This window comes from Zootermopsis nevadensis, unplaced genomic scaffold (assembly GCF_977971745.1).
Source record: "Zootermopsis nevadensis isolate Lab colony 2312 unplaced genomic scaffold, Znev_1.0 Znev_ptg000024l, whole genome shotgun sequence".
Taxonomy (NCBI): Eukaryota; Metazoa; Arthropoda; class Insecta; order Blattodea; family Termopsidae; genus Zootermopsis; species Zootermopsis nevadensis.
The window spans coordinates 15289047-15303048 of NW_028259156.1; the positions used below are offsets into that span (position 1 = coordinate 15289047).

Below are 14002 nucleotides of genomic sequence, written 5' to 3' on the forward strand. Positions count from 1 at the left end.
CTTCCAAAGTTTAACACATTCGTTAACATTGATCGAATGTGTTTGAGAACACGGTGCCAAGGATAATATATAGACATAACAAAGAGAACGTAACAATATTTTTGGTAAAAATTTCATTATAAAGACTTTAATAATTCTAACTCTTCCCCAAATAGTATTGGGTTTATAAAATCCAGGAGGGTGTCACAGGCAGAACTTCGCTACACGGCGAGAAGATAGAAATCGAAAATCTGAAGGCAACATATCTTGACCTAGTTGAGAGGACATGTTTAAGATGAATCTCAGAAAATAGGGTTTTGATGTGTTCATGGCATATAACTGGCTCGAAAAAGCGTCCAGTGACAGTTTCATGTGAACATGAAAATCAAATTTTGGGTTCCATTAAAGACGGGATTTTTCTTGTCAGCTGAGCGACTATGAGCTTCACAAGAACTACTCTGTTCCAGGAATTAATGTTTTTAATTGAGTGTAGGTATATTAATGGAAGTGTACATACACACAATTTTCTACCGATGCTACAAGCGTGTTAAAATCCTACCTATAAATACCGCCTACTTTAACAGCCACTAATTCCACATTTTGCCCATAAATTTAATTTGTCCCTTATACGATTTTTAGAATAAACACGTGATTAACCAATAGAGTACATCTCAACAGCCCGATAGATTCCAACGCTTCATAAATGAGGTGCAGTTTACTAAGCTCACTATGTACCGATGTGCGCATTTCGTCAGATTTCATTTCTGATTTTTTGATCACGTATTATTTACATAAACAAACAACAGTGATGTGTCGGTAATCAGTGAGGCGAGAAACTGAAGGATGTCCTTACAATGTGACACAGAAGTAGTAGGTTTATTCTCTCACAGAACGAGGAAGGTTAGTTTTGATAACCTTGAATGACACAATTAGTTGCGAGACATCATGCTAATGAAGCCAAAGTATAGGCGTATTACGTATTTAGTTAGTGCTTTGTTGTGAGGCCTTTATGATGTCAGTGTAAATGGTGATCTTCCTCGTTGTTGTGCCATACACAATTTTGGGCTGTGAGCCAACTTTTCGAAAAAAATGCTACTGTTCGAGCGGCTGATTGTGTCGATCTTCAAACAAAAGTACCCTTCCGCGCAGGCGCAGAGCCGTTCTATTACGTAATATGGAAACATCGGCTGACTCACAGTTTTCCGTTGATTTTCTAGTAGTATAGCTTTTAGGCTCATTCTTCTGTTTTTAGTATTTCACAGTCTGATAGAAATTTAGTATCTTTGTCCGGTTACTTTTAACAGACCCATAGTATAATGAATATTACTGCAACACTTGAAACAATTTTTATTTTGGTAAAGAGAAATGTTTCTAGGACAGCACTCGGCATAACGTCGGGACTTCAAGGTCGAATCAGTTCTCCGCTCATTTATATTTGAGAAATTATGGAGCCTTACCTCCATTCTATTAATTTCCTATTACTGCTAAGGAATAGACAGAACAATGCTATTTTATTGGATTATCATGGCGTACACTGAAAAGTTTAGTGTAGCGATAATGTGTACTCTGGTTGTATTTTTCAAGTTCTCATTTAATTTGTTCTTTGTTTGAAGACTTTTTCAGTTGCTCAGAGTATAAAGCGTTAGATGATAGACTGGTTAAATAATTGAGATGGAAATGATATGGGGGAAAAAGGGTCATGTCCTTCGTAAAGTGTTACTCAAGCATTTGTCTACAGAGACTGAAGCAAACCACGAAAAACTTAGGATAGCCAATGTCTGAACCTCAGTCAGTGTAGTGACTGGCTACGGACTGGACGACCAAGTTTCGATCCTCGATGGGGTCAGAGGAATTTTTCCTCTAGTCTCTGCGTCCAGGCCTGTGCTGGGGCTCACCCAGCGTCCTATCCAATGAGTACCGGGGTCCTTTCCCGGGAGTCTACCGCGGCCGGGGCGTCACGTTGACCCCTGTCTAGTGCTGGGTTAAGAATGAGTAAGAGCCATACTTACCCCTCCCCTCAAGCACCTTTTTGGTGTATAGTGGGACAGCAGATTTTTTTTAGTGTCCGGACCTGGGACTTCGCGAACACGAATCGTGATTGCTAATCAACCACTCTACCTTGCGTTCGAAGTACCTGTTTTCATTGTCACCAGAGTTAAGGCATCTTCCTCAGTTCCTCTAGCCGAATGCTGGGATAGCATCTTTATATAGGCCACGACCACCTCTTTTCAAATCCTTATCTGCTTCACATTCATTATAGTCTTCTCGTTTCATCCGATGATATACGTCGAAGCGTCGTTGAATAACTAAGGTCGGTCGATGTTTTTCAGGTGGTGAGATGTGGGACTTGTCGCTGCTAAGTGCCGTGGTTGTGGTGCTTCTGGTATATGTTTTGGTGGCCTGGCACAGGTACCAAAAGAGAAGGGCTCGTATGGTTCGCCTCATAGACAGGATTCCAGGACCGCCATCATTGCCCTTAATCGGGAATACCATCGAGTTGAACGTGGAACATGACGGTTTGTTTCATGCTGTTCAGTTGTAACTGCACTTCTTTCTACATAAATGCACGTAAAAGGGAAATGTCTAGGTGACATTCATATTTGCATTCCATGGATTCAAACGTTGGCCAGACTGACTATAAAATGAGGAAAATTTATAAAGTACAGAACATAAAAATGAGGGCAAATTGAAATATTATTTAGGTATCACAAACGGTAATGGTTTAACATAAAAACATATTAAAATGTTACACTGAACTCTATGCTACACAGCAGATATGTTAATGTTAATTTATGCTGCATAAGCATAACCACTAAAGGAGTTAAAAGTCACCTTTAAACTGCAGGAATTCATTAACAGAATGAAGGCCGTGTATTTTAGGTATATTTTAATGCAAATTTAAATTTCTCCTTTATAAAAACATGGAGGGTTGGTAAGTGTTAGTTGAATTTGTATGTCTGAGTAACTTAAGCTTCTAAATAACTACGCTCTTCAATTTAGCAAAATAAAATACTACTTAAACACTACAAATTCGAAACAAGGGATTTGGTTGAAGTATTTAATCTAAAATGTGTTTGCCTCCGTATAAGGCTACTTCACAACGATGTCATTTTCATATCAAGTACAAATTTTGTGTCATCAGTTATGTGGTCGTAACCAAATTCGGACACACAATAATGACTAACGATGCACCAGATGATAAAGCAACGAATGATACGAAATTTTTATCAATGAAATGTTAGTGCACCGATGAAGAAAATGCATTAATATTAGTGGTTGAACGAAAGCCATCCATGATATCTGTTTTTTTATTTTATGTGGTGGATGATAATTTTACTTCAAATCTGTAATAAACTTTCAGTTACGCCAATAGCTGGAGTACTACGCGTTCTTGTTTGCCTAACTAGTCTGAACAAACACCGGTTAGTCAACACAAGACGCGAGCAGACAAGATGACGTAAGCAAAGACAGGCTAAGACGTGGTCAGTCCATAGTTACATAAATTTGTCAGTCGGGTGCGTGATATGTAAGGATGATTATAGTGTCATTTAGGAATGTTAGTTAAATCAAGACACTAACAGGAAGTCATATTGGAACTATCCATTTGTCCATGATACGATGAAATATGCAGAACGTGTAGGTTAGGTTAGAAACCAACACGCATTTACTCGTAAGTCCAGAAACATGAGATGATGTAACTGAAAACGCAAGGAGGGATTTGAGGATAATATTAAAAACTGATCTTAAAGAAATATAGTATTGCTAGATAGAAGATTGAGTGGCGAGATTGTGGACACTGTAATGAAAGTTCGGCGTCGTAAAAGGAAAAATAATTTATTAACCAGAACTTATCAGAAAGAACTGTGCCCACAGGTTTGTTTTCCTGTGTTTGAAATTTATGAAGAGACGAAGATGGCTGTCTCCTCGATCTGAGGCGCCGTTTGTAAATTACGAAACTACATGGCACTACAGAGACATGGCAAGACAGCCATCTTCATAATCGAAGCTCTGAGAACCTCAGACCCTACTCATGAAGAGATATTAGGCTATAGTGTTTTGTTTGCATATAATTATTCCTTTCCTCGTTCGACCTTCAATTCAGCAAATAGTGCCAGAAGCTGTTCAGACTTATCTGAAGGTAAATATAAGTGTATTTGACAAACAAATGTTATTACAGTCCACGAATTTTAAAATTATATATACGTATATAAAATATGCGCTATTCAAGTTCCCTCGAATTCATGGACAAACTGTGATTGAGTTACTGACTCAGAATTTCGCTAAACGTTTCATATGTTAGCTGTTTTAAATTTAGGTCCATAAACTTGTTAATGCAAATTAACAAGAACATAAGTACGTTAGCAAAGACAACATGGCAGAGTATACTATTTATGTCGACACTGCAGGAGAAGGGGGTTTGGACAAAAATAAAGTTCTCTTGCAAATAGTTTCTGTCTTTGACTTGGCGGCAATTGTATGAAACATTTAAATACGTAAGAAATGTCAGTACAGCAGATTGGTGTTATCTTAATTAATTCCTTATCTTCTTTGTTACTTTCTCCGCCATTTGCTAGATTCATTACACATTATGTTACGCTGTAAAGACACTAGAGTAATTCAGTTTTAAATTGAAAAGTTATGTCACAACTTTTTTTTGCAAAAGGGACAAGCAAGCCTGCAAGCATTGATGTTTCTAGAAAATTAATGTACTTTATATATATATATATAATGACTTCAAGGATATTTTGACATGGTCCGGTATGGTCTAGTGGCTAGGATACCTGGCTTTCACCCAGGAGGCTCGGGTTCGATTCCCGGTACCGGAATAATATTTTTATTTATTGTGTTTTAGTAAATAATAAAATAGGCTCATAAGATAGGTTGAAATTTTTCAGAATTTTTCCGATTTCATTCTAGCTTCGGCACTAGAATCGCGGGTTTTAATCCCGCTCAAGGCATGTCTGTCGTCGTCTTACTGTGTCGTTCTGCGTAGGGTTGGTCACTCAATCAAGTAATCCTGCCAAAAGTTTGAATTGATTCATAATTTCAGAAGTCATTCTAAATTGGAACATACCCCAAGGACTAATCAGTAAGAGCCGGTGATAATTTCAGGTATAATTCCAATATTGACCTGAAAGTAATGAATAAAATTACGAAAAACCTCGCCTTCATGAATTAAAATGAGTAATTATCAGTGTCTGTGTCTGTTGACTTTGTTAGTAAGGGATGTAAACTTGGGTTTCAGAGCTGCTGGAGCGGTTGATGGGGTCGACGAAGCTATGGGGCAGACGCGTGGGTGTGAACCGCATGTGGAACGGCACCAAGCCTTATATTACCGTCTTCCACCCGGACAGAGTCGAGGTACGGAAACTTGTTTTGTGTAAAGAAACCTAAATGTGACATGTAAGGGCCTTGATTAAGTATTTTTTTTTAAATTTTAATTTCTTATGTTTTATTTAAACGGTGTTGTATGATATGCCGCTACTAGCAACTGGGATAAGCCTTAATATTAATTGCAATACAGAACAAACTTCAAAATAATATAATTATTGTTACCGTACTTAAAATTTTTAGTTTGCATTCAAAATTAATATGAAATCTTCTTTAGAAAGCGTTTAAAATATCTAACGAAGTTACTGAAGACCGATAGCTCGTTTATACCTCACCATCAGTGGCTTATCTATATACCTGACAGAATTATTCATCCCACAGAAGTTGTCATGAGTGACCAGATTAACAAAACAAACACATTTTAAGCTACAGCGCAGAAATAAATCTTTGTTATGTCCATAACGCTGTGTTTCAGCCAATCCTCAGCAGTAATAAGCATATAGACAAAAGCAAAGACTACTCCTATTTGCACCCCTGGCTGGGAACTGGCCTTCTTACCAGTTCAGGTAAGATCATCACACTCACAATAAAATTCTCTGATATAGGCCTGTATTTAATATGTGAAGGTAAGAGGATACCTGGAATGCAACTAGTAAAATTAATCGTAAATAAATAGAGTGGGAGTTTGTGGATTGGATTTGTGTGGATCAAAATACGGCCTGGTGGCAGGAGTTTATGGACACTGATAAACCAAAGTGTACCATAAAAGTTGAGAGGAATCTCTTGGACTATCTCTCAAGAATTACTTTGCTCCGTGGAATTCGTTGTTTGGTTAGTTAGTAACTAACTTGTTGGTATAAATAAAGTAGAATAGTTACAATTGACTGTTAACTAGGAATTTCATCTGTGACTTTAATCTCCTATAAACGAAAAACAAAAAATATATCAAAATTTTCCCAACGAGTTCTCTTGGAACAAACATTTTCATATTCAATTGCATTTCATTTGTCTTATTCACCTTCCAAATTTTAGGCTCAAAATGGCACAGCCGTCGAAAAATCCTGACTCCTGCGTTTCACTTCAAGATTTTGGAAGATTTCATCGATGTATTTCTAGAACAGAGTTCAATCCTCGTAAAAAAGTTGGAACGTGAGATCGGCAATGAAGCTGGCTTCAACATCTTCCCTTATATAACTCATTGTGCGCTCGACGTCATATGTGGTGAGTACACGCAGTTAAGACGTGTTACCGAAATTATAGAGAATGCGAGATCTGTGCTCTTATAAATGACCAAAGATTGGATAGCGCTGAGGAATTCCGGAATTAAACCCCGCTCCACTGTCCCTTGGCCCCGATTTCCACGCCTTCTCGTTGTTCTGCACTTACTTTCGAATCATAAGCATTTCCTCTTTATGGAGTCGACTTCTGAACAAGGAACGAGATACGAGAGGAGTGACTCCTCATTTTATGGTCTCTAAATGTTATCCGGCCAACAAAATTTAAAAATATTTTACGTTTATTAAATAAAATTACATTTAAAATGGAAACAAGAATATATTGCTTATAATAAATATGTCGATGTTGGTTTACTGCGTTGTAACTCCATGTGGACTTGTATGCAGATGACCGACGTAACGCAGAAATATACTGCCTCCATCCTCAGGGCTGAAGATGGAGACGATATATTGACGCTGCTGTTGGCATTGAAATAAAACCGCGGATATCGAGAGTAGAAAAAAACGCGTTTCAAATAGACGTGTGTAGATACACGCCATACTGTAAGACACATATCGGCTTATGTTCTAAATATTTCTCGATTTTAAGAACGACGTTTCAGATCAACCTGTAAGCACAAACGTGGCTGTTTCAGAAACTGCCATGGGTCGACAGGTGAACGCCCAGGGAGACAGTCAATCAGAATACGTGAAAGCTGTGTACGAGTAAGTGTCAGCTGTTTATGGTCTTAAGTCTGCAAATGACCTTGGACTGCTGAAGATTACAAATTGTTTTTCGCCTTAAATTTGTAGAAATATTAAGTACAGAGTGTGACAGAATCAAAGAAATAAGGCCTTTGTTAGTGGAGTCGCTAGCTAAGAACCGGATGACCGTCATTCATTTCCTCGTCATGACCGACTCTGGAGACCAATGGGGCCCCTTTTGGGTAAAGTAGTCACAGCGCGAACGTGTATGGCACAGTCTTAAAGAGTACCAAAAATGGCAAATGAAAGTTAATATCTATAGTTTTAATTCGACATCGTCTATCGTCCTATACGCTACAAACAGTTTACCATGTTTCGGGCGCTATATCTGCTTCTATCTACAGGTGTAGGGTCCCTACTGAGATTAGTCCGTTAGGGAGGGCTAAATATAATCATTAGGAAATGGCAGTGATTTTATTTGCAAGTTGATGAACCATTTTTATTTTAGAATCGGTTCGATAATTCAAAATCGTCAGTCCAAACTATGGCTCCAGCCCGACTGGATGTTCCGCTGGACACATATGTACAAAACCCACGAGAAATGCATCAAAATTCTGCACGGATTTTCAAACAAGGTAAGCACGAAGACAGCTGTAGTCTGGCATAAGTCTGCCAGCGTTTCGGTGGTATTTTTTGCCTCCATCATGAGAGCGAGGACTTATAGCCCTGATGATGGAAACAGCAATTTCTATAAACTTGTATCAAAGCACACTGCCCAATAACCCGGGAGACAGCCATTTTATTCTCGCCTCTGCGAGAACCTCGAATGTTAAGTGATTTTGTAACAAAAAAGATCCGAATTCTTATTTAAACTGTCTATCCAAAACTGCAGGTAATACAAGAGCGGAAGGAAGAATTCGCCAAACTGCGGGAAAAGAACAAGATGGCGTCGACAGTGTCGGACGAAGACACAAACACATTTGGTAAGACGATGAATTAATTCCACGGGGCAGATTCTTAGTTGAGAAGCAAAATTGTCCATTTACGGAAACCGAAGTTTAATTAACGCCCTTAAGAAATTCCGCCGCGGGACACTAAGATTCAGTTCACATCCTCACACCCTATTTACTGAAATTCAATTTTAATATTATCCTCCCATTACGTTTAGGTTTTCTGATTAAAATCCTGTACGCCATTTTTCTCTCTGCTATGCGGGCTGCCGAACACAGTAAACAATAATAATAATAAATCTATAAATCAGCTGATGGTTTAATAACTCTCTTTTACAAAATTATATGACTTGTGGGCGTGATCTTGAATTGTTTGTTCGAATAAATCAGATTTCTTCAATTGGATTGTACCCAAGAAATTGTACGAGTATTCAAAGCCAAGTTTTTGTTTCTGTTTGTTACTGTAAACGCCTAATTCGAAATCCTGTGTGACGTATTTGTGCATTGTTTAGGGCGTAAGAAACGTCTCGCCTTCTTGGATCTTTTGATAGAGGCTTCGCGAGATGGTGCCGTACTATCAAATGAAGACATTCGAGAAGAAGTGGATACATTTATGTTCGAGGTTTGTCAATGTTCGTTCTTAAATTCTTCTATTTACCATCCTATTATTACATTTAACAAAAGCAATTTATCGCGAAAATCAATTTATTTATGATTCTGGAGTTCCAATCCTAGTTTCCGTCTCGTGGGAACCACAGACTACAATGGGTCAGACTTAGCTTAAAGCAAAAATTATTCGCTAGGATATTCAATGTCATCGAATGCTAACTACGCCATCTTTCTTCATAGGGCCACGATACGACTTCTGCTGCCATCTCTTGGGCTCTGTTCTTACTAGGTGGTCAACCTGACATACAGGTCGGTATAACTTAATGTCACATTACCGACCAACTCGATTCAATGTCCTTGCGTATACATTAAGGAAAGGACAGTGTCCAATTTAATACCGATATATGGACGGAACATTGCTACAAACCTTTAGATGTTGCTGTAACCTGATTATGGAAACGTATTTACTGGGTTTGTTTACAACAATTGTAATTTTTGATTACAATTCCTGTAGAAATCATGAAACTTATCTTAACGTCTAACAGCTTCAGTTAGAGTACGAAGTACCAATTGTTAACAAAATTTTTTTATAAAAATTAATTCAATTGTTTGATGCACTCTGAGTAACATCGGGTTGAACGTCACAAGCTTTCGGGTAGAAATTAAACAATTGCTGTTATTATGCTCTACGAAGAATATTCTCTGCACAGACGAAAGTGATCCAGGAAATCGACGGGATCCTTGGCCCGGGCGCAGAACAGGGCATCACGATGAAGGACTTGAACGAAATGAAGTACTTGGAATGCTGCATAAAGGAAGCCCTGCGCCTGTACCCGAGCGTCCCAATTATTGCGCGTCAGATAAACGAAGACATCAACATGGGTAGGCTACTCAACTAATCATAAATGTTATACTGCAGTTAGTATTACGTGTTTCGGAATTTGTCCATCGTGTAACAGGGATGATCCGAATAGGATATTTTGAGAAGGAAACGAGCCCAGTGACCGAAATGGCGGCGTGTTCTTTTTCGAAATACTATATGATGGTATGTCACGATTTAATATATCGATTTAAAAAGTTTGAAGTAATTTGTTCGAGTGTTCCGCGTGTTAGAAAGAAAAAACTTCGTTCTTCACTTAATAATTGGATACTTAATTTAGGCAGTAACCATATATTTTTACAAAAAATAGTAATAATATTACAAAAATGTAAATTTGACAAGCTGAGCCATTATCAGCTTCTCAAGGAGGACTCTGCTCCATGCAACGTTTTTGTTTTTTGGTCACAGCTGGAAAAATTACAATTTTTCAAAGTAACAATTTTGTTCGGCGTTCTTTCTTCTCTCGTGCAAAGCTTTCGGTTGGGTGTGTCCAGTGTTGTGATTATGACATATATTTATATTATCGTTTTATCCTAACTAAACATATTTACACGAATAAACATTTTAAATGCATCCCATAACTCTTCCTGTTTCGTCGTATATTTACGCTGAAGCGTTTGTTTTCCGTAGTGTTGAAACAAAAGACTGTGACAAATGAATAGCGTAGCTGCGTACTTGCGCAGTGCGAAGTTTCAAAGGCAGTGAGTAACGATATATGATTCAGCGTCACATGAGTGGTTCGTGGTATTTCTGACTATCAATACTTGTCTAGCTGAGCATTGCTAACATCACAATGTCAACCACGGTATCATGATAACACATGACCAAACACTACATCCGCAGGTCTGCCAACAGCACACTTAATAAATTCCTATACGCAAAACCGTGTTTTGTATCAGTGGCGTCATAGACACATCGTAAATTTCTAGTATACAACTCGTATTAATATCTCTTTATATGCCACTGATTTTCTGCGTGTTCTTTAATTTTAATAATTCTGTATTTGATGTTATTAAATATAAATAATGTAAGTAGATAAACTGTGTTATTTGAAATAACTATAAACACAGCGTAAATAGGCAAATGTAGGCATATTGGACCGAAAGACAGTGTGTACTCGAAAAGTACCAAATTTAATTTAAATCCGTCGAGACGTTTAAAAGGGACTGAACATACAGATGAACAAAATTCATCCTTATGGGTTTACTTTATATATTTGTGCATATAAATAATGTATAAACGTGCAGGTATCCGTATTGTAAACTGACAGTAAATAAATTTGTATTTACGAAAAGAATAAGATTCTGATCTCCAATTTACAACACTTTTAGTGTTCTCTCCATGATATTTTGAGACGATTCTTGTCGAACTGCCAAATTTCGACAGTATTAAATATAGCCTCTGTTTACATTTGATTTGACTGCGCGTTTGTTGGGTTTATTTGTCGCCTGTTCTCGACATTGCCCCTAACATAAACGCGACCTGTTCCAGAATAACTTTAGGGGTTTCCTAATCACGCATTGAAAATATTTTTTCTTGATGGGTTATTTTCAGGAAGTGCATAAAATAAAAGTATATAGTGCCTGTTTATTTTACTTGAATATTTATTTATTTCAAATGAAACAACAGAATCTGGTCGCGATGTGATGGTTAGTTCTCCTGCTTAGTGTTTGGAAGGTGTAAGGTTCGAATCTTGGCCCCGAAGGCCGCCTACAGTGATTCAAGATTTAAGTTAGAAATGATTATGTGTTCAGATACAAATCTCATTAAACCTGTTACCAGACTGTTTCCAGGGATATGAAAATGAACTAGATTTCTTTTCCCTCAGTACACCGTTTTCGAATTCAGGAAGTGTAAACGATTCCTAATTGTTATAATTTTTATTCAAATTTTGCCTTCTCTGTTCACAGCGCATTACACCGTACCTGCTGGAACCACGGCACTTATTATTACGTACATGCTTCATCGAAACCCAGAATCATTTCCACAACCAGAGCAATTTAACCCAGATCGATTCTTGAAGGAGAATGTGATAGGTCGACATCCTTATGCGTACATCCCTTTTAGTGCGGGCCCCAGAAATTGCATAGGTCAGCAAATTTAATTATCGTATTCGCCCGACTATAAGGTGATGTTTTAATTAATAACTAGATCAACACGCTCCTTTCGGAGCGCTTTCTTTAAATAAAAATTCATTAATAAAGTCAGTTTTCGTAATCGTAATATATCGAATTTTTGCATTGTCTTTTTTATTTTATAATACTTTTTTGTTTAAATCTTGTCAGTCTAATCACAATAAAATTCCTATTAAATATTAAAATATTACTAAAATTAACATTTAAATATTTAAAATGATGTTCTCTATCGAAATGTTCGATTTACATTAGATCATCACTTTTTTACACGACATGTTTCAATTCTAAAAGAACCATCTTCAGGTGTATAAAATTATATAAACTTAAATATATCTGATAAACATCTGACTAAAAGTTGCATTTAAGAAATTATATTTAAGTTTATATAATTTTATACACCTGAAGATGGTTCTTTTAGAACTGAAACATGTCGTGTAAAAAAGTGATGATCTAATGTAAATCGAACATTTCGATAGAGAACATCATTTTAAATATTTAAATGTTAATTTTAGTAATATTTTAATATTTAATAGGAATTTTATTGTGATTAGACTGACAAGATTTAAACAAATATATATTTATCACAATATGACGCAACTTTATCATCTCATTTATAATACTTATTTAGAAATGACTAATTACCATTGCATGTGACTGATAAAAGACTTTCGGGTTACAAGCCGCGACAGGTGGCTAGATCACTTGTTTCTCACAGCGTCTCCTTCAGGTCGTTTTAATTCTGACGTAAGTTTTAATTTTTATTTCCGTAGGTCAGAAATTCGCATTGCTTGAGGAAAAGGCTGTGATCGCCTCAATACTGAGAAAGTACCGAGTGGAAGCTGTGGACAGAAGAGAGAATCTCACTCTTCTGGGAGAACTAATCCTGAGACCGAAACACGGCCTGAGAATCAAGATCTTCCCAAGGTCACCTTGATTTTTCTCAGTTGCTCTTTATTTCCATTTGAGTTACGTAATCATTTATGCATTGCTGAGCCCATTGACATTTTATTTAAATACAAGAAAACTTAACGGAAATACACATACGATAACGACTTTTGAGGACGTTAGAAATGTTTGGCAGGTAATGGCCGATATAGAGCTATTATTTCAAAGCCAATGATCGAAAAATGTATAAAAATGCACACGACTTATTTTTGTATTTTAGGATTTGAGTTTTTTTTTTTTACAGATACGCTAAATCTGATACCGGGTTTCTGGGCGTATTCCAAAACATTACAGGGCGCAACAACTCAGAATATTATCTTTATTTTTACGTTTTACTAATGTACTGAAAATAAATGTTTTAAAATACATTTTTAAACATTGACTAACTCCTTGGTGGGGGGTAAAGTAAAGGAAGTGTTTCGTATTTTACGGAAACTGAAAGTTTATTTGCCTTAACCAGACACAAGACCTCGCCACTGGTCCCTGTCCTGAGCCAAATTCATTTAATCCACATTCTCCCTCCGTTTTAATATTGTCCTTCCATTTGCGCCTAGGTATTCTGACTGATCACTTCCTTTCAGGCTTCCCCATCCACATTTTGTATTTATTTCTTATCTCCCCTATGCGTTCTACACGCCCTACTCACATCACAACATCATCCTTAATTCGTTTATCCTAATAATATACAATGACAAGAACATATTATTGAGCTCCTTAGTACGTCATTTTCTCCAGCTTCTTATTACATTATCTTTCAAAAAATCATAATATTCTCCTCAGCTCCCAGTCCTTAAGCACCCCCAAAATCTCCTAAAATGTGAGAAACAGGTTTTACACCCGTACAAAACGAAAGATGTTTTAATCTTTCCGTTTTAGAAACTGGCCGAGAAGACAAAGGAATCTGAACTCTATGGTATTAAGAATTTCCATAATATAATATGCTCTTAATTTCTTCGTGGATGTAATTTTGACTTTTTACCATCGTTCCCACATATTTGAACTAAATTTATCAAATTTCGAAGCCTGTATTTGCTTATCTTCATGTCATGAGTCTGTCCTGGAGTTGCAGACCTTGGTGAAATCGATATTTTACCATCTAAATTTTGGTGCGATAAGTAGCCTGTCTCCTTTTTTATATAAAACTGATATTCTATCCGAATTTTGTATTTTTTCATACAATACCGATACGAGCAGAGATCAGATTTTCCGTGCTGTTTCTTGTAGTGCAGTGTATGATACAACCCAACGCAAAAT

At 37.0% G+C, this 14002-nt stretch overlaps 1 protein-coding gene and 1 non-coding gene across 7 annotated transcripts in view; both read left to right on the top strand.

Moving 5' to 3' along the window:
• The window catches only part of Cyp4c3 (Cytochrome P450 4c3), a 162726-nt gene extending 149596 nt beyond the window's left edge, over positions 1-13130 (top strand). For 4 of the 6 annotated variants that reach the window (XM_087355338.1, XM_022066329.2, XM_022066328.2 and 1 more), the window contains 13 exons: positions 2310-2495; positions 5225-5340; positions 5786-5876; positions 6343-6531; positions 7181-7250; positions 7738-7864; positions 8122-8212; positions 8692-8801; positions 9029-9097; positions 9499-9670; positions 11579-11758; positions 12574-12727; positions 12993-13130. In XM_087355338.1, the coding sequence (XP_087211464.1) occupies positions 2310-2495; positions 5225-5340; positions 5786-5876; positions 6343-6531; positions 7181-7250; positions 7738-7864; positions 8122-8212; positions 8692-8801; positions 9029-9097; positions 9499-9670; positions 11579-11758; positions 12574-12727; positions 12993-13095 (1658 nt within the window). In that variant the 3' untranslated portion in view covers positions 13096-13130. Of the gene's footprint in view, positions 1-2309; positions 2496-3924; positions 4118-5224; positions 5341-5785; positions 5877-6342; positions 6532-7180; positions 7251-7737; positions 7865-8121; positions 8213-8691; positions 8802-9028; positions 9098-9498; positions 9671-11578; positions 11759-12573 lie in introns of those variants that run through there. The other 2 variants (XM_087355339.1, XM_022066330.2) reach the window with 2 other exon arrangements.
• Positions 4734-4805, top strand: TRNAE-UUC (transfer RNA glutamic acid (anticodon UUC)). The gene has a single exon. It is a non-coding gene; the product is annotated as a tRNA-Glu (tRNA).
• Positions 13131-14002: the final 872 nt, after the last annotated feature.